Source organism: Pomacea canaliculata, linkage group LG9, assembly GCF_003073045.1.
Source record: "Pomacea canaliculata isolate SZHN2017 linkage group LG9, ASM307304v1, whole genome shotgun sequence".
In the NCBI taxonomy this organism is placed as follows: domain Eukaryota; kingdom Metazoa; phylum Mollusca; class Gastropoda; order Architaenioglossa; family Ampullariidae; genus Pomacea; species Pomacea canaliculata.
Window position 1 is genome coordinate 16,705,030 of NC_037598.1, and position 21,662 is coordinate 16,726,691.

The 21,662-nt window shown below is 36.8% G+C and overlaps 1 protein-coding gene across 1 annotated transcript in view; it reads left to right on the forward strand.

Annotated features, from left to right (window-relative positions):
- Positions 1 to 16,599, forward strand: part of LOC112572205 (histone lysine demethylase PHF8-like) — a 32,085-nt gene extending 15,486 nt beyond the window's left edge. The window contains exons 12-22 of the mRNA XM_025251777.1: positions 809 to 826; positions 2,568 to 2,660; positions 4,274 to 4,432; positions 7,516 to 7,760; positions 8,946 to 9,145; positions 9,821 to 10,013; positions 10,946 to 11,145; positions 12,313 to 12,393; positions 12,964 to 13,082; positions 14,368 to 14,530; positions 15,178 to 16,599. Of these exons, the coding sequence (XP_025107562.1) occupies positions 809 to 826; positions 2,568 to 2,660; positions 4,274 to 4,432; positions 7,516 to 7,760; positions 8,946 to 9,145; positions 9,821 to 10,013; positions 10,946 to 11,145; positions 12,313 to 12,393; positions 12,964 to 13,082; positions 14,368 to 14,530; positions 15,178 to 15,257 (1,551 nt within the window). The 3' untranslated portion in view covers positions 15,258 to 16,599. The remainder of the gene's footprint in view (positions 1 to 808; positions 827 to 2,567; positions 2,661 to 4,273; positions 4,433 to 7,515; positions 7,761 to 8,945; positions 9,146 to 9,820; positions 10,014 to 10,945; positions 11,146 to 12,312; positions 12,394 to 12,963; positions 13,083 to 14,367; positions 14,531 to 15,177) is intronic.
- The last annotated feature ends 5,063 nt before the right edge of the window (positions 16,600 to 21,662 follow it).

Below are 21,662 nucleotides of genomic sequence, written 5' to 3' on the forward strand. Positions count from 1 at the left end.
AAGTGTACAGCTCATGGGCATGTTAGGGAAACTCCATAATTTGGGAATGTGCAAATGTGTACTTTGTGGACTGCTTCATTGATACAGAAGACATTTTATGCAGGGAATTGACTCCACGGGAGTGTGCATTATTTTAAAATTTGAGTAATGTGAAAAGTTGTCTTAAACACTTGCAAAAGTATGTTTAATAATCTTAATATCTAATAACACGACTTCAACAAGCAAAAGCTGAAAAAAGTCTGAAATTTGGCCAGTTTGACTTGTTTTTCAAAATATGGAAACTGACTAGTCAGTAGAAGGCAGTACTTGTAATTTAATTAGCCACATTCTTATCATTTCTAATTTTTTAAAATCAATATTGGGGTGAACTAGGTTTTTAAACATTGATGAATGTTAAAATAAATTCCAGTCAGTAGATCATCTGAGGGATCACTTTCTGCCTCCATTGATATAGGCTACTGCTTGATGGCATTATCTCTTATTCTGCTTTCACGCTGGAGGAAGACTTTCTGGTGCTTGTTTTATTAAGCTAGTTATTCTTGTAACAGTCATTCTTATAAAAGGGATATATAGATATATTTATACACACTCAAACCAGTCTTAGTGTAGGATCTACCCACCTTTGCAAGTCTACACACAATTTTCCACAACCACTTTTTTTAGTCTAAACTGGTAAAAATGCTTTTTTCCTTAATTTTTTTAAATGACAGTTTAATCTTTTTATCACTTTGTATGCTTCAATACTTTAATTCAATAACATTCTTTTATATATTTTTTGTTTCTATTCACTCCTATATACGTGGAACAGCTGAACAGCAAATGTGTTGTGAGTTGTCATACCTATATTCTGTCTTTAGTAGTGACACTTCATATTCTGAAAGCAGTAATGTTATTAGTCTCTCAGCCATTAACAGCCTTGGCCTACCTGACCTGTGGTGGAGTATCATTGTCAGAGATATGGCTGTTTTACATAATTAGTGCTACTTTATTTCCCTACTTGTTTCTTATCCTTGGGAGACAACACAAGTGTGTTTGTCCATCATCATTATTTTCACCCATATTTTGTGGGATTTCTGTGGATGTTGCATGATAGATTTGCTCAGTATGCTTTATACTTACTGCTGTTCTTGCTTTTGATGCAGTAATGCATTTTGCTTCAAGATCCAAATTAGCTATGTTATAACTGTACACCTAAGAGGATCAAGTAAGTTTGGTGATAGTAGTTTTAGTAATGAAATAAGTGAAGGGCTAGTGAAGTCTTTTTATCAATATGTGGAAAGATGCTTGTAAATACCAGATAAAACATTTTTATTTAGCTTTAGACTGTTCAATGCAGCTTTTATGAATCGTAACACAATAAAATTTTTACTGCAGTAAAACTATTTCTTAAATATTTACTGAAGATAATTGAAAAGTTGGAGGTCTCAGAATTTTGAAATTATATTATCAACATTTTTTTTCATGTTCAACTTTTGATCCAAGTTGAAAAATAAATGAATGGCTGTAAGAAGTCACTTAGTGAGGATATGATGGAAAGAATTATCAGTTTGTGCATTTTTTAAAAATTGGTGTTGTGATTTGAGTATGTTAGTGGTGGTGTTGCTTCAGTAACTGTTGATTAAGTTGACATTGCTTATGGAAAGAAAGCATGGTTTAACACTTAAGCCAATTTCAAGCTGCTTTCAATAAACTAACACTTTTTTCAAAGCAATGGACAGTTAGGCAGATATTGTTGGAAAGAAATGTTAATTTAAAAAACATTAAGTTGCTCTCCTGTTTTATATTATTTTCATATTCATGTTTTCAGGTTATTTCATGATTATTCTTTGATAAATATGGGGGGAGTTTCTGATACTGAAAATGTTACTGAAACTGCGTTTGAAACTTTCTTAAGTGAACATTTTTCTAGCGATGTGTACAAATGCTAAACTTCTAGATTATGCTATAAATCAGAACAAGATTTGGCCATAGAGGTGAAAGTTTCAACAGTAAAGAGTATGTGTTTCTTAGCTTCAAAAATTGGTATCTTTGTCTGCGTTTGTTTGGTTTGTTTGTAAACATTAACCTCTGAAACAAGTCATTAACAGCATGAAGCTGAGGGACAATTTTCTTTTGTTCACTTAAATATTCACTGGACCTAAGAAACTTATATATATATATAGAGTACATTGTTAAAAGGGTTTATTTGTCTTTAACAGTCATACACTTTGAATGTGTCCTGCTTCATCCCCTTCCCTGATCATGCAAAATCAAAGAGGGTCAAGATACCTCAGATGTTTCTTTTTATAGTCGCTAGTCATGCTCAAAGATGATGCTAGAGAAGCTCCATGGCTTCAAATGCTAAAGCTTTTATATGCTAAGGCTTAGAGCCTCAAGTACTGAGATTTACCGTCCACCCACCCCCTCCCCCAACCTGTCAGTTGTAGAAACTGTGAGGATATAGTTCATTTATTTTTAATCTCTGCTGTAGCATGATGTAGCTACAGGAAGGGGATGTAACTGTTACTTGTCAAGGTGGAGTATACTTTTTCCATGATAATATTATTATGCTTTCCGTGTTATTGCAGTATTTCAAGAGGGGGGAAGCACACTTAGAAGGAATTCAGTACAGCAAAATTATCCGATCACTCACTGCTGAGCTTAAACATCTTGAAACACAGGTAAATGACTTAGATTGTGCGGCACCAAATGATCTTCACACACCTTTTCAGGTATAATTTAAAGCCCATAAGGTAGACAGTACCAATGCTTTTAGTAACTTTAACACATTGTTTGTTTAGCTGTCTTCTTTTTCTTGTTCCTGTTCACTCCCAGTGGAGCATAGGGCTGCAACTACACCTTGTTTAGCTGTGGGCAACATCATTATGTATCTGAGAATTTATTTATCATAAGCTAATCCCACACAGACATGGAGGAGATCAGTCAACAGAGAGGCGTAGACGCTGGCATTACATGTGCCCAACTGGAAAGGGACGCCAGAACAGGGTCCAATGGTGGGGTGTGGTTGTGGCCCTATGCTCGACTGGGGCGATTAGGAACAAGAAGCTAATCCCACAGCAAATAGCTACTTTAATCCATGAATAACATTTTTAGATGCTACTTAGGACCTCAACATTTTACTGGGTTTACTTAGGGTTCAGACATCGTCTGACTCAGGCCGTTTTGCAACATGCAGCGGCAAGTTTGATAACTAATTTTGAGCATTTTTACCTTAAAACTGTTGAATTTTTATCATTACATTTATGACTTGTATAGGTAAAGTATGTAGGTTAGTAATTAATTCATTGTTTTCATTTCTAAATAGCAAGTAATATCAGAATAGGAAACTGGACTACCTAAGTTCTTATTTACAGCTTTTGTTATATGGAGACTAATGAATAAGATATATATATTACCTTGCGGCCATGTTGTTCGTTGAAAAAGCTATCAATACACTTTTTTGAAAAATGTAAATGGCAAAATATTTCAAAGCATGATTGCTTTAATTGCATTCATTAACTTAGCATTTTTGGTACATGATTTAACAATTGTCCCAGTGATGAAGACACCAGACTCAACAATAATCGCTGGCCACAGTATTATATTTTAAAACAATATTATACAATTCTTGCACATCCATGTGGTCATGTTTTCTAAGGTTTTATGAGAATGCATATGATACTATAGCAACAAACACTTACATTACTCTTCCTAAGTGCTCCTTATCCTCTCTCTCTCTCCAAAAGAATAAGTACATCATTTTCCTTCCACATATTTCACAAACTCTAAGCTCTCAGTTCTAATTAAACAGTATCTACATTTGTGAGATTCAGACCATATAATTTTGCACCAATTTCCAAAGCTTATTAGGATAAAATTTAATAGCACCTAAAATTACATTATGAAGCTAGGTGATCATAAGAATTGGTGTTATTTTCATTAGGGATTATGTCACATGAGTTAATTAAATATTCCATGAAGTGATTTGTCAGAATATCTCTTGGATTGTAGGTACTGCTCAAAGGATACTTCTCGTGCATGTATGTGTGTGCAAACATACACGCTAAAAGTGAAGGCATGTGTTGAAAGTCCATTTTAAAATAGACTGCTTCTGGACAACCATTTACACTATGTTACAGTTTTCTGCAGAAATATCATGAAATATATGAACTATATTGCATTCAGTTATTCATATCTTGTTTCTTGCAAATTTTTTGATGATGGTTTAAAAAACTGAAAATGTCATTGTTTAAAGGGATTTAATAACGTTGCTTATGAATAATGATCATAACAGACAAGTAACACCAGTCCCAAGAAAACTGAGAGAAAAACAGAAAAGAAAAAGGAGCGCTGTGTGTCAGCCAAGATGGCCAGTATTGATTTACTTCACAAGCACACAGAAGAAAAACTAAAGGCACTGCAGCAACAAAGCAGCAGTATTTATAACTTTGAGGTAAGATACTTGATATTTACACACAGATTTGCCATCAGAAAATGTACAATCGTCCTGAAACAGTTATGGGTGAAATCAGACTGATTAATACAAGTAGTTGACATTAGTTAGAGTTCATGATGAGCTCCTTTATCTCTATTACTGCAAAAATCAACATTTCTTATAATATAAATATTCTGCTGAAAGTCAGTAGTTTTTCAGGTTTCAAGACATCCAAATTGGCTTGTGTAGTACAGAGGTCTGTTAGGGGAAGTAATTTGTCCATCTTTGCTGACCAAGCAAAAAAGAAAAATAAGGAATTCATACTACTTGTACTTCTTAGCTCTTAACTGGTATCAGATGTACCAATCATATGGGAAACAACGGGGTGCAGCTTGGGTGAACTGATGCCAGCAGGACAGGTCTTGTGCCCACCAGAGAAGGTCCTCCAGTGTACAGCTGGTCCACTCCTTTTCATTAGTTACCAAACTTTGCTGTATACCATCATGTTTAGTCAGTGAGTTTAATTCACTTGGCATCACCTCTCCAAGCCCCACCATAGATGCTTGTCCATTGACTCGCCAGTGTTATCAACAGTCTGCCTTGGGTGTGAACATAAAGGCCTTGGCACCCCCCAGTGTGGCAAGTTCTGCCCACTGAGCCAGAGCCAAGGCAGGTGCCTTTGTGGAGGTCATATACCTGGATGTCATGATATCATCCTGCTTTTCTGTAGGGGTGTGCTTCTTTAGCCTTTATTTCTCCTGAGATTACACACAAGGCAGCAGGACCAGAATGCCTGATAGCATACATGTGACAGTATCTTCAGGTTGAGGGTATTGTTGTGGCTGGTATTTTCTTCGTGAGAAGTTTTGGGATGTTGTGTCAAGCACCTGTCTTTCTGTCAGGGTAGTCTCCCTTAGCCTACACCTCTTGGCAGTATCCGCAAGGCATTGGAGCCTTTTCTTCCCTTGGCAAGGGCAAAGACCTGTAAGGGGGCAAATGTAGGAGATGTGATTATTTGGAAGTGGACAGATCTCATGATCAGGTTGTGAGAGGAAATCACAGACCTGTTATTGGTCAGTCTCATATGGCTAAAGGCCCCTTTTCCCTCTAAGAAGTTGCATGAGTGTGAGTTTTCCTATGTCAAGTCAAAGTAAGCCATAGGTTCCACTGCTGGCTGTTCCCAAGGACGGTGTTTTCATTTGAGCCCCTGGCAATAGTAGTATCCCAGGCATTGTTTGAGCAGAGCAGGCTGCAAAGGCCACCTACCAGTCTCCTGGTCAGTTGCTGTCCATTGGGACACTGGGCCAGAACAAATTAGACACCAGCCTTCCCTTTCTGACCGCCTACCATCTTGCCATTCTCAGAGGCAGGAGGAAGTGGTACATAGCAGGCTTAGAATGGGACACACTGTCACAGTCACCAGTGTTCCCACAAACGCCTGGACATTTGCGCATTCTTTTTCTGCACAGACAACTCTACCTCTTTTGTAGGCCTGTATATATTTAATAATTTTTACTAATAAAAATTCACAAAAAATGTTTAAAATAATTCCCTAGTAAACATACATCAGTTAATCCTTTCTACCATCTAAGATATATTATTATTAATGATCTCTAATTCTAAACTCAGTCCTGAGAGAAAGTTCCTTTTCTTGATGTTGCATCTCACTTACAAGCTGCCAGATCAGATATTCAACACGGTAGAGCCTCTCACTCTGCTACCGGCTTCTCCTTTTGAGCCTTCCTGTTCCAGAGATTTGTCTCGATCTTACAGCCTTTAAAAAAGGGGAGACTGGTGACCTCAGTTTTCTCCAACTCTTTCTGACTGTCCTGATTTTTGTTCTATCTTTACAGATGGCTCCAGAGTCCCAAATGGTGGCCCTGTTGCTGCGACATCCCAACTAGTGGATGGCACCACCATCCATTTGTCTATAGTGTAGGGGAATTTTTAGTGTGGTGCATATTATGATCATTTGTCCCAAGCTCCAGACTATCTGTCGACAGTTTGTCATTGTTTTCTTTGTTCAGCTTCATCCCATTGGTAGCAGTCTTTACATTTTTAAGGAGGATAGGACTTTATCATCAAATTTAAGAAATTTTATGGCCTGGTGATTGTTTTCTCTTGATTTTTGGTTTGCTGGTGGCCTTTTTGGGCTTCACCACTCCTTTTTAAAACTTGACCCACTCTCTTACATATTGTTTATTTCTTGCGCTGAATTTTTAAAGAATGTTATGATTATATCACTTAGGAGGATTTTTCCATAAACTTGTTAAGTTACGATTACCATTTGTTGTTATGCTAAGATTACCTAAGATTACGGCATTAAACACAAACAAACAAAGCACACTTCTCAACATATCAATTGCTGCCTCTTGGGGTCAGACGTCTTCCTGGGCCAAATTCTCCAGGATACACATAAACTGCGCCTATAACAGTTATAAACAAGAAAAAAATTACTCATACACATCTGTTTAAAAGAACATACAACAACCCGAGATGTACAAAAACACAACTACTGCACCTTACTTGGCAGACGCAGCCTCCACTTCCCCACCCGCAGTGTCTCAGCATTCGCCGTCTCTTCAGGTAGTGAAGCGCTGGCCTGCAACATTTAATTTAAATCATCTTTCCCCTTTCTTGTCCCACTAAAAAAAAAGAATTTTCAACAACCAGCTAAAGGTTAAAGTTTAGCTTTACAAGCATTTCTCATTGTTGTTTATAAGTGTAGTAGATCACACATGACTTGTTCAAGTAAGTTTTATGAAATATGTGACTCAGCCATTGGTTACAATAGGGATTTTTTTTTTTGCAAGTTTGTGTGCTATTTTCTATAAATTTACAACAAGAACACATTGGTACTAGATGTGTGTTTTGTATCTGTAGTGTGACAAAGTTTTGAAAATGGTGGACTTTTTTCATCCATGAGTTATGATCATTACTAAAGACTCACAAAACTCGAGGCAGTCAAGCAAATTTACAGTGCATAAGCAGCATCAAGCAGTGAGTATTGGTACACATTTACAGTGCAAACAAGCAATGAGTATGCAACAGGCAGTGAGTATGTACAGATTTTTGGTGCATCATATTACTGTTTATTTCAGGATGAAGATGAAGTGACAACCCCTGGGGTCCTCAAAGTACGCATACCAAAAGCTGGAGCACTAGTGACAAAAAGTCAGGATGGCAGTGCCATCTCACTGAGTAGAGCAGAGTCTGTGGATGCTAAACTCAAAGTTCCCCCACAGAAGAGAGCACCTGGTGGCAAGAAAAAAGATGGTGCCATTCCTGAAAGTCAGGGAGTTGCTGTAAATGTTAAAAGGAAGAGGAAGATTCTAAGACGGATATAGATAGAAAAGTGCCATTGACTACTCTCAAATTTAAATTTTCCAATGGCAAAATCATTGAGTGAGTTTTATCTAATCACTTATATATCAGAACTTTGTGTAGTTGTTTTGTGTTCTTTCACGTGTAACAGACATGTAATGCATAAAAGTTCTTCATTTGCTATTTTTTTCACCGAAAAGATTTGTTGACTGTCAAAATGGTGGTTGACGTGAAAACATCTTTTTACAATATGAAACTCATAAACAGTGCCACTTGAGACTTTCTTTGCCATATTGTTTTGGACAAGTGATCATAGTTTATATTTATATCATGTATGTAATAATGTAATTGTGTACTTATACAAACCTTATCTTTATTGATATAGCTTTAGAAGTATAACTAACAAGTATAATTCTTGGTAAATAAAATCTGAAAATCAAACATCCACCAACACATCCATTCAGGCACATGCACACGGTCACATGTGTATTCATACTTGTACAAACAGTGACTATGACAGTGATTCCCACATTCCATTGTTTTTGCATTTGACATACTTTCTCCCTAAAATTGTTAGTTTGTGGCTTTTGATTAGTTTATAGTTATTCAAATTAACCATAGTTTCTAGGACAAATAGGTCTCTCAGCTCCGTCAAGACAATTGCACATTCTTTTAACAAAGAACAAACTAGTTGTCTAAGACAACAAATAAAAAACCCCAGGTATGATCAATTGCCATCCATGTAAAGCTACACTTGGCATATACACCTAGCGATAATGAGGACAAATGCCAGGCTGCAGAATAATCACAGCCAGGTGGGTGAGCTCACCCCCACCGGACAACTGACTCATGTCCACTTACAACTTTGAATCATCAAATCATAAACTTATCAAAGTTAAACAACTAATAATTGTAAAATGCACCGTGTCTTGTTTGCTCAGATACTCTCTTAAATACTGATCATAAAATCTCTCACTCAATTACATTCCTAAACCCTTAGTATTCTCATTCTCTCTGCATTCACTTCTTTGGATAGGAAATAGCATCTAAAAGGTTAAATTAGAGAATATACCATCAAGCAGGATTTCATACCCACAGAGAGGATTGTGTAATACATGATCGTAATTATTATCAGAGAAGATTACAAAGCTCCTGCGAAATATGTTATTCTGCCTTATCCCTTGCGTACCTTAATCTTGTCCTGCAGTCCACCTGGAATGCAACAGCAGATTGGAAGCATGAAAGAGGAGGGGCTTATGTCTTCCACACTTACTGTGAAAGCTAATGGAGAGGAAGAGGATGAAAGCGACAAAGATACTTTGGTGGTTGATGAAAATCCTCCTCCTCGGCAAGCCATTAAAAAAAATTCAGCCTCTAAACCTGGGTCTCTCCGCCTTAAATTATCAAGTGAGTCAGGGTAATTTTGTCTATTGGTCAACAAAATATGTCATGACTAGAACCATTTCCTATAAGTTATGGAACATTTTACCTTTGCATCTGCTTATCTCAAATTGTCTTTTGTTGCATTCTTTTTACACCAGTTCAGGTTCATAAAATCATGCTGAAAACCAAGTAGCTGAGCACATCCTTTATTGGGATTTAAAAAAAAAAAAAATCCATTAAGGCCCAGTAGCTTGCAGCTGGTTGAGGTGTCTAATTTTTTTAATTTGAGATGCAAAATTCCCCAAGTTTTATATACACAATATTTTATATACAGAATATTTTATACACAATATTTTGGAAGCAAATCTTTTCAAAAAAGATGTAAACAAAAAAAAAAAATTTAAGTTCATCCTCAAATTTGTGCAGTGGGTAAAATCTTTTTTTTCTGTTAACCTTTTGATACTGAAGAAGTTTGAGTTACCATGTAAACATTTTATATAAAGCACCTTAGTGTTGAATAGGGGAAGCTTACTAGATGCTAGGAAGAATACATTATTCAAATGTTGAAGAGGGGGATTATGGAAAGGGAAAAATCATACACCTGCTATTATATGATCTTCAAACAAGTATTGCAGAATTTAAAATATTTTAAGAAAATAAGTAAGCCATTTTTTTCCCACAAACTAACTTTTTTTTCAGTTGCAAACAAGAATAGATCTCAGGGAGGAGGAGCTGAAGACGGACAAGGAGAGAACCTGAGTGAAGATGAAACAGCTCATCGACTTAACATACCAACCATTCGTGGTGGTCTTAATGGTTCAATTGCAGACATTCTGGAAGCCAGTGGTTATGGCACAGAAACTGATTTCAAAGTGGATGAGGAATCTGTAACGTAAGAGTTGCAGTTTGATTTACTGAAAGTATTGACCTGATTGCTGGCTTGACTGGACCTGCTGACTTCCTCAATCTGACTGACATTGTGCACACACAGATGTCTGTGTACACATATGATGTGTAAATCTGACTGACAATGCACACACAGACGTCTGAGTACACACATAATATCTTATGAGAGGGATGCACTCTAGGACCGCATGCAATTAAAACATTTGTAAAGTGGGCACAGTCTTATAAGTAATGCATCTAAATGTCATATTTGGCCAACTTTCACTTGACCTTAGGGACAGGCACAGAAACTTTTAACTGTGTTCTGGAAAAAACATCAAAACTAGGATTGTGAGGCTGTTGGTACAACCCTGTCCTGATGATGTTGGGTTTTTTTTCCAGATATGGTGCTACAGTTTCTTGGATAGAAAAAATGAAGTATCCTAAATTTATGTCATTTTTCAAGTTAGGGTTCATCAGCTGATAACGCTTACAGGCATTTGAGTGACATACACAATGTTTTGGAAGCCAATATTTTTGAAAAACATGTGAACAATTTGAGGCAGTTGAGTATGAACGTAACATCCTCAACTGCATCAAATTCGCAGGATGGGCAAAATATTTTGTTTAGTCAACCCTTTGATGCAGAAGGGCTGAAAATCCCCCTTTTTTTTACCCTGGCAAATCAACAAAACTGCAATCTTAGCATTAGAATATGCTGTGCAAAGCAAAACTGGAACAAAATGAGTGCCTCTCTTAGTCCAGTGTATACCTGTTGCATGTTATCTGTTCCCAAATAACGCAAGTTATTCTAGTGCCATTGCATGCAGTTTTTAAAAATATCTTCGAATCTGGAAAATACAAATATAAATGAGTTCACAAGTATGTTTCTTTGGTGAATTAGAGACTTGTTTGAATGTGAAGATTTTGGTGTTTCAGTTCATCACCCACTATGAGAGACGCCATACAAGGTATGCTGACCATGAGTCGTGGAGGACGCAGTGGTAGTAGCTTGTTTGTATTAGGAGAGAAGTCATCCCTTGAGCAACAAACTGCTAAAAGAGTTGGTGGTGCTGTAGAATTAGAAGAAGAGGAGGAGCAGCGCCTTATGTCTGGCTACTACCAGGACTCTGAGTATGGTGAGGGCAAGTTGTTTATGTCTTGAAGTCATGATAGGCTTTATCCTAAAATGGAATTCTATTTATAGTTCTCTTTCTCCTTATCTATGTTAGTAATGATGGTCCTATTTTCAGCACTCTCCCCTTATTTATCTATCTGTTAATTAGTCGTGATGGTCCTATTTACAGTGCTCTCTCCCTCCCTCCTTTGTTGAACCCATCTCCTGATAGTGTTCTGGGCTGAGAGTGCTGCCAGCAGAAACACAAATGCAACTGAATTTCGGAGAAATATTGCCTCACCCTTCTATCTTAACATTGTATCTTATTGTGTGTTTTTGTATGCCCTGGTAGATTTGGCTGCAAATGCACAAAAAAGGATAATTAGCATTTTAAAAGTTGCTTGCAAACTAGAAGACTATAATCATTTTCTTTTGAATTTCTTTGACATCCAGACACAACAGGGTTTTGTGTATAGTGCTGAGATATGGAGTTTATGTGCTAATAGTAACATTATTGAAAAATTTAGATGCTTTCACTAAAACATGTGTTGAATGTCACAATGTCGCATCCAGAACTTCCCGTGATATTTGGTGAATGTGGTAATTACCCATTTCTTGTTCGTGCTTATTTTACATCCATGGCAATTTGGTTGAAGATAATTATTTTACCACAGGATTGTTTACCAAAAACTGCCTTGCTTTTGGTAAATTTGTAGATTAGACACAATAACTTTGGTTATTATGTTATATAAACACTTTATCACTATGGCTTTGGTCTTTATTGGGAATATCAATGTATTCATGAGGTTATATCATTTTTGTAAGAGTTTCAGTTAGGAATTAATGCTTTTGTGCAAGATTGACATAATAAAATAGTAGCAATAGATACTTATTATGCATTACTTTCAAATTAAATTAGCAAAAGATATTTATTTTATACATTACTGTATTATTAGATGGTTTAAAGTAATGCTTTTTTGAACAGTATCACTTGATACTAGTAAACGTAAATCCCTATTTTATGTATTATTATTATTATAATACCTATGGTGTGTAACCAGTTGCTAATACTTGCACACCTATATCAGTATGGGTGTGAGCTTCACATTATACTTGCATGTTCTTAGTGTGTAGATGTGATGATAATATTCAGTGTATCATAATGAACAAATGTGATGATGATTTTCAGTATATCCATCCTTTGAGCTGGAAGAGGATGAGATGCTGAGCAGGAAGAAGCATGACAAAGATGACAACTGGAACCCTAAAGGTAAGAGTAACACATTATAAACACTTCATGATGTTTAATGATAATTTTATAATGATACACACTATTGAATTATAGTCAAAACTGTACTAATAGCAATAGCTTCTGGCATTTATGGTGTCGTGGAGTGAAAGCAGACTGCTTAGATTTCCCTACTTAAACTCTTTTCTGTTATGACCAGATTTTGGTGGATTTTAGCAAGTCTAAATAGGGAGGTTAGACTGTTCCCCAGACCCTTCATAGAGTACTGTGATTGCACTGCCTTTGCCAAGCATAAAAAAGGCTTGAGCACGATGCTGTTACAGTTAAAATAATTCATTCCTGTCATAGGAGGATAAAATATACAGTGACACTGCATTTAAGTTTTTCATGGTAACATCTAAAGAAAATTTGCATTTTTTTTTAAATCATACATTTTTCGCTTAGAAAACATTTCACAACAAGTTCCATGTTTCAGTCATTTTTTGCTTTCAGTACATTTTTAAATGTAACTAGTACTTCCTGTTTTTGATATGCTTGACTCGGTGTTGGATGTGGCAAAATTAGGCATGGTTAGTTTTCTAATTGTTACAGCACGTGTTGATGTGCCAGAGCGGCGGGAGGAACGATCACAACGTGATGGAGTAAAGAATCAAGCAGTTGCCTCTGGTCTTGCAGCTACTGCAGCTAAATTAGCCGAGATGCCCATCCCAGTAAGTTGCAGGGTGTCACACCTCTTGCATGCACTTTCTCTTAGTTACGCATGTTCAGACATCTGAGTACTCTTTCATTTAACACAGGGCGGTCCTGTTTAGTTTTTTACTTGTTACAGCACATGTTGATGTGCCAGAGCGACAGGAGGAACAATCACAACAGAGTAAAGAATCAAGCAGTTGCCTCTGGTCTTGCAGCATCACGACTTTTGTGTGGACTTTCTCATAGTTACACACATATTCAGACATCTGAGTACTCTTTCATTTAACACAGAGCGATCAGGTGGCGCAAAGGTTAGCACCTGTCCCCAATACAATGAAGGTTGACTGTCCTAGATTTAGCTAGGTAAATTATAAGGTAATTTTGAAGCTTTCAACAGTTCAAATACAGCTTCTGATACATAAAGGGATGCCCAGGAAGCTATATGACTGAAATTACAAGATAAATCCTGCTCAGTTTGTGCCGCAATACTCTTGCTTGTGTTCGCACAGCCTGGGGCTGAAACAGAAAACACTATATGGTATAGTGTCACTTGCCACTCAGTGGGGAAGATCCAACTGATATTCTTAAAAATTATAATTCCATGCGCTGCTTCTCAGCGTTTGATGTAGCTGTGGTATGAAACACTGGGAAACTGACAATTTCTGCAAGATGAGGCAGGTACCCATGCTTGGGCTGGAACACCTTCACCTTATCTCCAAAATAGATTGTGCCTTTATAACAAGGCATACATTAAATAATGCTTTTCACATTATTGCTTCTGCTTCTCAATGTGGGAGAGTGATATAATTTTACTTTTTTTTTTCACAAAGGAAAACCTTTAAAGAACACCCATCCCCTGCTACCCCTCCTAAAAACAAACTTCCCCACCTTACTCAAAAGGCACAGTTCTCACATTTCACATAGCTTACATAACAACTAGCTTGTCTTATTGAGTGAGAAACTTCCCAAGAGTTCTGAATTACTGGGCCCTACTAGAACATTCTATATATTACATTAAAAATAAAATCTTGTCATGTGGAGTTTCTCATTCTCTTGTGCACAGGTGTGCCAGATCTGTTTTAAGTTCTCACACACTTTGGTACCAAAATAGCGTCCTAACATCTCACCATTGACAGAGGCATAAGATGGTTCTAGCTGGAAATCACTTATGAAATCAATAATCCCTGACACCTTTCTGTGGATATTATGCCATTTTCTAGAAAGTCTCTTTAAGAACTGTGGTTTTAAAGGCTTGTAAGTTGTCTTCAAGCTGCATACATATGATATATTATTTGTGTCCAGGGGGTCAAGACTAGCAAAAAGCATGGGAAGACAAAGTCCGTGGAAAAAGAATTTGAAATAAAACCACTTCCAGGACCATCATCAGACTTAGCAAGTTCAACTAGTGCCTTTCGGCCAGGGATTAAGCGTGCTGATGTCAGTCCTACACACCAGCAACAGAAAGGTGGGCTTCTCTTTCAATGACACTTAAAAAGTTTTTTTTACAGCTTTCTGTAATTATATTCACTTTTAAAGGAGACTGGGGTGAAAAAGGTGAAAATCAGAAGATTCAAATAATGTGATGGCACACATTTAGTATCATTTCAGAACCTCTTTGCATTTTTTTGGTATATTCACTCCAAGTTGTTGCTCAGTCACTTAAGTATGGTTCACAAGTTTTTCTAAAACGTTTTTAAGAAGGGAAGTTTCTTTCTTTAGTGACCAAGTATTTGTGATTAGCTGAACGAATGCTAGTTGCAATAGCCAGATTTTTCTCTGTCCACCTCAGCATCAGAAAACTGATGACAAACTGGCTAATGCAACCCGCATTCATTTCAGCCAGTCACAAAAAAGAGTTGGTCACCGGGAAAAAGGAAACTGCAGGAAATACTGCTGGTCAAAATAAGCCTTCATTGTGAGTCTTGTCAGCAACTTTATCTAATTTTCAACAACCAGCAGAACTGGTCAAGGGAATGAATGAACAAAAGAATCATCACATTAACTGGTCTTTTAGGGTACATAATTGAATAACCGATTGGCCTTGTGTGTGCAGATGATTTCACTGATAAGAAGACTTTATGAAGATATGTTTTTCCTCAAAATCTTTTACAGCTAAAAAACCCAAGAAAGGACAAGCAACAGCGAAACAGAGATTAGGTCGAATTTTGAAGATCCACAAGATAATGTATTAAGCAAAAAGCTGGTTAAGTGTCATAATGGCAGCATATTTCTTTGTGAAAAAGGTGAGGAAAAATAAACGAAGATCTGACTGACATAAATCGCTGATTCTCAGGGCTTTTCAATGATATATTGTCATATTGGTGCTGTCTCACCATGCATGATTACCAGCTCTTCTTTCTTCCACTTCTTCAGCTACCATGTACTTTGTGATAATAAATGGATATAGCTTTGAAAAGTAATATTTACTATGATTTTATAATTTAAGAATCTTTGTTAGAACCATTTGTGCATATCGTGTTGCTCTGAGCACCATGGACATTTAGAGTCTGGTCAGAGAATCTGTTTTGCAAACTGTGTTAGCATGGTAATCAGGTCTACCAGGCTTTTTAGTTAGGCTGTCACATCTTCTGAGAGATGAATACTTTTTCTTGATATAAAAAAAATTCCATGCACATTTCTCATGGGAATACACCAAGTTTTATTAATCATTTAAAAATTGTAGCTGTAGGATTTCTCCAGTCATGATAATTGGTTTGAACACTGCATGTGAATTTCATGTGTAGCTGTTCCTTTTCACTGCTGGTCACTTCTTGACTATCTACGAGTATTGAGGGTTAATCTTTTGGTGGAAGATAGTGGAAGATACAAGAGGCAGGTTTGAAAAAAAAATACCCAAAAACATGGAGTTTGTCACATGTAATATCCCTTTTTGCCGAGAGGAAGGGCCTGTGTTATTTTTTTAACAAACAGTTGAATTTAATAAATCAAATCTTGCAACTGGTTTTTTTTTTTTTTTTTTTTTGGTTGGTTTCTTTGATATTTTATACTAATAAGAATAGTGCTTGGTAAAACAGACTTAATGGTTAGAAATAAAGTATTAAAAATTCTTTTTGTGGGTTTTTTGGGTACAATTTTGTACACCACAGTGGAAGTTCCCAGAGGTCTGAGTACAACTTTATCTTCTATGTGAGAATTTATGTTAAATAAAAGTACAGGCGGTTCTCGGGTTACGTCAGCCCGAGTTACGATGTTTTGTGGTTACGACTCATCTCCCATTTACTGTATAAAGCCTTGTTTCGACTTAAGTGGTTTTACGTCGTAACGGAACTCATGTATTTATATTTATATAAAATTTATTTTTTATTTATATGTGTTTTTGATAATTACTGTGTTAGGATAGGATAAGTGCTTACAGTATGTTATTATATGTACATTATGTATGTATGTTCCGACTTACAGCGAAAATCAGTTTACGACACGACCAGGAACGGAACATCGGCGTTAAGTCGAGGGTCGAGGACCGCTGTATTCATATTCTGTAGCTTTCTTTTAATTAAATTTTTATTTGTATATTTTTTACATTGTAAAAATTATTGTGAAGCCAGGAAAATGGATTTGAATAAGAACAGTACTAAACAAAACTCCATAATTTAAATAGTGACAATGCATATGTGTTTTGATAGGGTGATTGACCTATGTACATAGATATTCAGTGTATGTTTGCTGTAAATTTTTCTACTTGCTTTTTCACCTAGTTTTAATTTTGTCTTTTTTTGCAAAGCGCAGGAAGCCTAGATTTGGCCAGGGCATGGCGCTTAACAAGTCTTCTGGTTGTTATTTACTGTAACATTTTTCTTTGAATGTGTTTATACATGAAAAGTACTGGTTTGTTATTACATGTAATTAATGCAGGCACCTAACTTGCTGGAGCAAATTAAGTGGAAAGTCAAGCAAACAAGAATTAAAATGAATACTTAAAGTAGAAATTCTTGTTAATGATGACGAGGGCATTGGCATTAGCAAGGGAAATTAATAGATGTAAGCAATAGACTGTGACCTTCATAAAGATACTATTATTAGGTTGGTGTCTGAAGTGAAAGTACCAAAGAAACAGGTACTCCAGTGCACAGGTTGTTGGTGTCAAACTTGCTGTTTCTGATTCAGTGAAATATGTACAACAGCATATAATAGAATAGGTTTTGAGAAATTTTGTTGCTGTACCAATAACTGGGTTTGTTTTTTGATGGTTACAGCAAGGGTCATAAAACGTGCCAGTAATACAAGATTTGATGACAGTGTATGCTGTGATTCTTAAGAAAGATTGCAAAGATGTGACTGAACATTTAGAAGTTTTTGTTCTGTGACTGTTAACTGAGACTTTCATCAAATGCTTTTCTATAAGTAATATTCTGTGGAATCCATTGATAGACCAAAAATGAGATCAGTTCACTCAGTTAGGTCTTTAATGCTAAGCTCGGAAGATTTTTGCTACTCTGCCAGGTAAAATGATTTTTGTTTTTGGACTCAACATCTTTGATCCCAATGTAACTACAGTCACATACTGTAATTTCAGCAGTCACATTCGCTGTCAGGGAGTGGTCCTCCCCTGTTTTTGGTGTGTCTTTTGTTGGTTTTGAAATATTTTACAGATAAACCCAGGAATTTGTTGGTCATAATTAACTACAGTATCTGTTATTTAAAGTGGGAATAGATGTCCTCATCTCCTATTTTTTTTCTGTCAGGTGTTGAACAGAGATGTCAGTTGTCCATTTCCAGTCTAGTCTACATTTTATCATCAAGCTAGAAGTAATGTTATATTCTTAGGTTAATGTATATAAATAAGTAGTATTTGTACCTACTTCATTAGTGTGTAGAACAGCACATAGACATATTTTGAGGCTCTCCACTCAGGGGTTTGTTTTGCTAATCTCTCCATTGTATAGTGGGGTAACTTGAAGAAATCAGGGCAGCTCGATTCTGCTAATATAATTTATAGTTCTCTTTGTAACATTGACAAATAGTGTAACCAATTTCAAAGCCTTAGTTCTAATCCGGGAATTAAGTTTGCCTGAAATGCAAAAAGATGTGTCCAGTGTAACTAAATTTAAATGTTATGTATGCTTGTACCGGCGCTATTGCAATGGTGCCAGCAAAGCAAACAAATCTGCAAAACTCCACACATAACACTGTAACTCCTTGAATGTGTTTGCCCCTTGATATTGAGTTGCTCTACCTGGTTGGAATGAAATTCGCTTGGTTAGTTTTTAAAAATTGACATATGTACTTCCATACTACAAATTTTTTTTTTAACACATTTAGTATGTAGATCGTACGCTTACCAGGTCTGGCATTTCGCAATTTCTAGTGAAGGTGGAAATCACTTTATAGATTTTGCCGCTTCAGTGAAATGAAAAATGACATTTTTGCAGAATTGGAATATCTTCAATTTTTCAAGTGGTCTATTTAGTTATTTACTAGGAGATATTTTTTGCTGGTTGAGAGGCTTTTCAATTTGGAAATGCAAAACTGAGGATTTGTACAGTTATACATCCATAAGGTTCAATGGTTTTGTGTAAAAAAAATATAGAGTTTAGTGGAGGTAAGATGTCTAGTACGTGCTACAGCACACAACATGGAAAGTTTTACTCCATGCAAATAGCACATTTTACATTAATGTCATAAAAGCTCAGAATAGGCAGCCAGTACAAACGTGAACAGTAGGTCATCAGTGATCATTACCTGACTCCGTTGTAGAAATCAAGCAAGCACCAAATCCATTTGAAGGCGTAGAAACTAGGTGATAAGCGCCATATAAATACCTAACTGTTTTATGCTTTCTGGTGTTTAGATGTCAATACAAACAGCAAAATCGGTGCAGGATCAGATCGAAAAAAAACTTTTAAGTTCATCGTTTTGAAAATTTCATTACCATAAATCAGGTCACACTCTTTTAACATTTTAAAACGTTTAACAAATGCTTTTTTAATGTAAATATTGCATTATTGATGTTTATATGTGCTGTCACATTTCACTCATTGGGGGAAATATGAAGCACTGATCAAGCAACAGTTTTGAATGAAGTAAAAGGTGGATATGAGACAGGAGTAGAGGGGTAAGTGTTGATGGAAATTAGAGCCTAGGATTGTCGCTAAAAATTAGAAAAAAAAAAACAGCTGAAAGCAAGAAAGGATTCAATTTGAATTTCTGTGATTCCCAGGATCAAAGGGGTGTAGATACCGACAGTTTGATAAGCTGATGAGAGACGGTCAGATGCAAGCACTTATTGTACATCAGCTATGCATTTTGTGTTGGTATAGAGGTGGGTAGCTAGATTTATGTATGCATGCATTATGAGAGGTTTCTTTCTGTTCTGTTCAGCTATGCAAGTCACAGTTTACACACACCAGAATAATGCTCATTGACTACTGTTGGATTTGTCAAATTGTGTCAGTCACAGTCAAAACTATGTATTCTACACTGTGTGCAATGTTTGTCTTTTAAGGAAACTATTCAAGACTTGTATATCATGGGAATTATCAGAAGTTGTATCGTGATATATTTGTTTTCAAAAAGTTCTTAGTAGTTTGTTTTGTGTAGCAATCATTGGGTGTAGGGTGTGTATGCTGTATTGGCATTTAGATTTGCAGAAGATGCCTTAAAAAATCTGTGTATTATGGTTTTGTGTGAGTACATTGATAGTCTTCTCTGCTTTGAAGTGCAATACCTGAAACTAGCATTCTTAAATGTTTGCTAGAGTTTGATGATTTTGTGTTGAGCAGGATTTTCCCTTGAAGGTCTTTGACTGCTTTTGTTGAGCTTTCACTTCAAACCAGAAGGGAGAATTCTTCTTGATTGGATGCACATTGTACAGAATAGTGAATGGGCACGATACAGATAATTTGATTCATGCAAACAGATTGACATCGGTTGTGTACTGAACTCTGGTGACAGGGACGTGAATTAGAATCCTCATAAATAACTAAATATTTCTTGATAAACATTAGCTAAATTTGTGTTGTACTTTCCACTATACTTCTTTCAGTTCTCTTTGTCACAGTGGACATTATAATTTAACTTGAGGCATTGTCATGAGGTCAGGCATGTTTGCATTTTTTTTTTTTTTGTTTATGAGGGGCGAGGTGGGAGTGTAATAAAGAAACTCACTTGTATATAGTGAAAAAAAAAAAAGATTTGTATGTAAAATAAACCGAGACGCTCTTTACATAAATATATAATTTTGTTCATTGGCATATAAGTAAATTATTTTCTACATATATGTAAAAAGCTATGTTGATAATCAAGGCAAATGGTTGCTGATGAGAAAGTGCATTTAACTGTAGATAGTGGTCAAGTGTACTCCATTCTGTATTGCATGATACAATGGTTTCAAGACCCTGCAGAGAAATTTTATGGAAGTTGCCTCATCCATATTTTTGATATCATGACCTTCATCCTTGAACTGTAATCGTTTCCCGCTATCCTGATAGTGTCATCACACTTTTACGCGGCTAAGAGGCTTACACTGTAATATGAACGAAGAGAGGTGCTAGATACTGTTAAAGAGTATGCTGCTGGTGTGAAAAATGGGCGTTGGGTTTTGTCATGTAAATGACTCTTAAAATTGTTCATTTTGTATAATATCTCATTAGATCAATCAACCATCGTGCATTGTTTCAACGGTTGATCATTTTTGGAAGTGTGTGATACAATCTTAAATAAAATACACATACACGCAGAATTTTGATTTTTCCTTTGCATGCTGTCTTATGTTTGCTCATTAAGATATGACGGGCATTTGGGCGACGAATTGCTCCTGCGCTCGATGAGTCTGGTCTCTTATGAAGGGAAAGACTTCCCGCCAAAAATTTGCCTCTCATCTTGGCTTAAGATCTTTTCTAAATAAAAGTCGACAGTCCTCCTCAAAAAGTCATGGTCCCGTGCACGGGTGCTGGTGCCTGTGGGCCGGCGTTTTGCGATGGACGTTTTGCCGCCGGAGGTTTCGCCGCAGGACGTTTCGCGCCGCTGACGTTTTTGCCGACTTGGACGTTTTAGCCAACAGACTTTTCGACGCATTATGTCACCAGACAGACAGACAGAGACACTGAATGAATGAAGCTTCTATCTCGAGGGATTCTGTGAGACAGATCGTACAAACAGAATATTGTCCAGGTGGAAGGTGAACGGTGAGAACTGGCAGAGACAGCACATTGATTGATCGAATGGTGGAGATGAAATGTTGTGAGCTAACGGTTGCACATGTCGTTCTGGTTTGAGGGATACGTGAGAGAGAGTTCACTGATACATTGATACAATGGCGAGGAGATAATTGTGTGAGCTATAGGGGCGTCAGCACTTGACTTCGGCTAAAGGGTCCGCATGATATTGCCGAAAGTCGTTCGTTGCGACAAAACGTCCGTCGTCTCTCTGAGGCCCCGGCGCCGAACATATCGTTGGCTAAACGTCCGGTTCTGGCAAAATGTCCGGCTACGAAACGTCGGCGTCCAAAAGTCCGATGTACCGCTTGTTGCTGGTGGGCTGGATGTGATGATGATACACCGTTTGTATCAATACTCCATTATGGCCTCGTTGACCATACCGACGAGTGTTCTGAGGAAACTTTGGATTTAGACATCTTT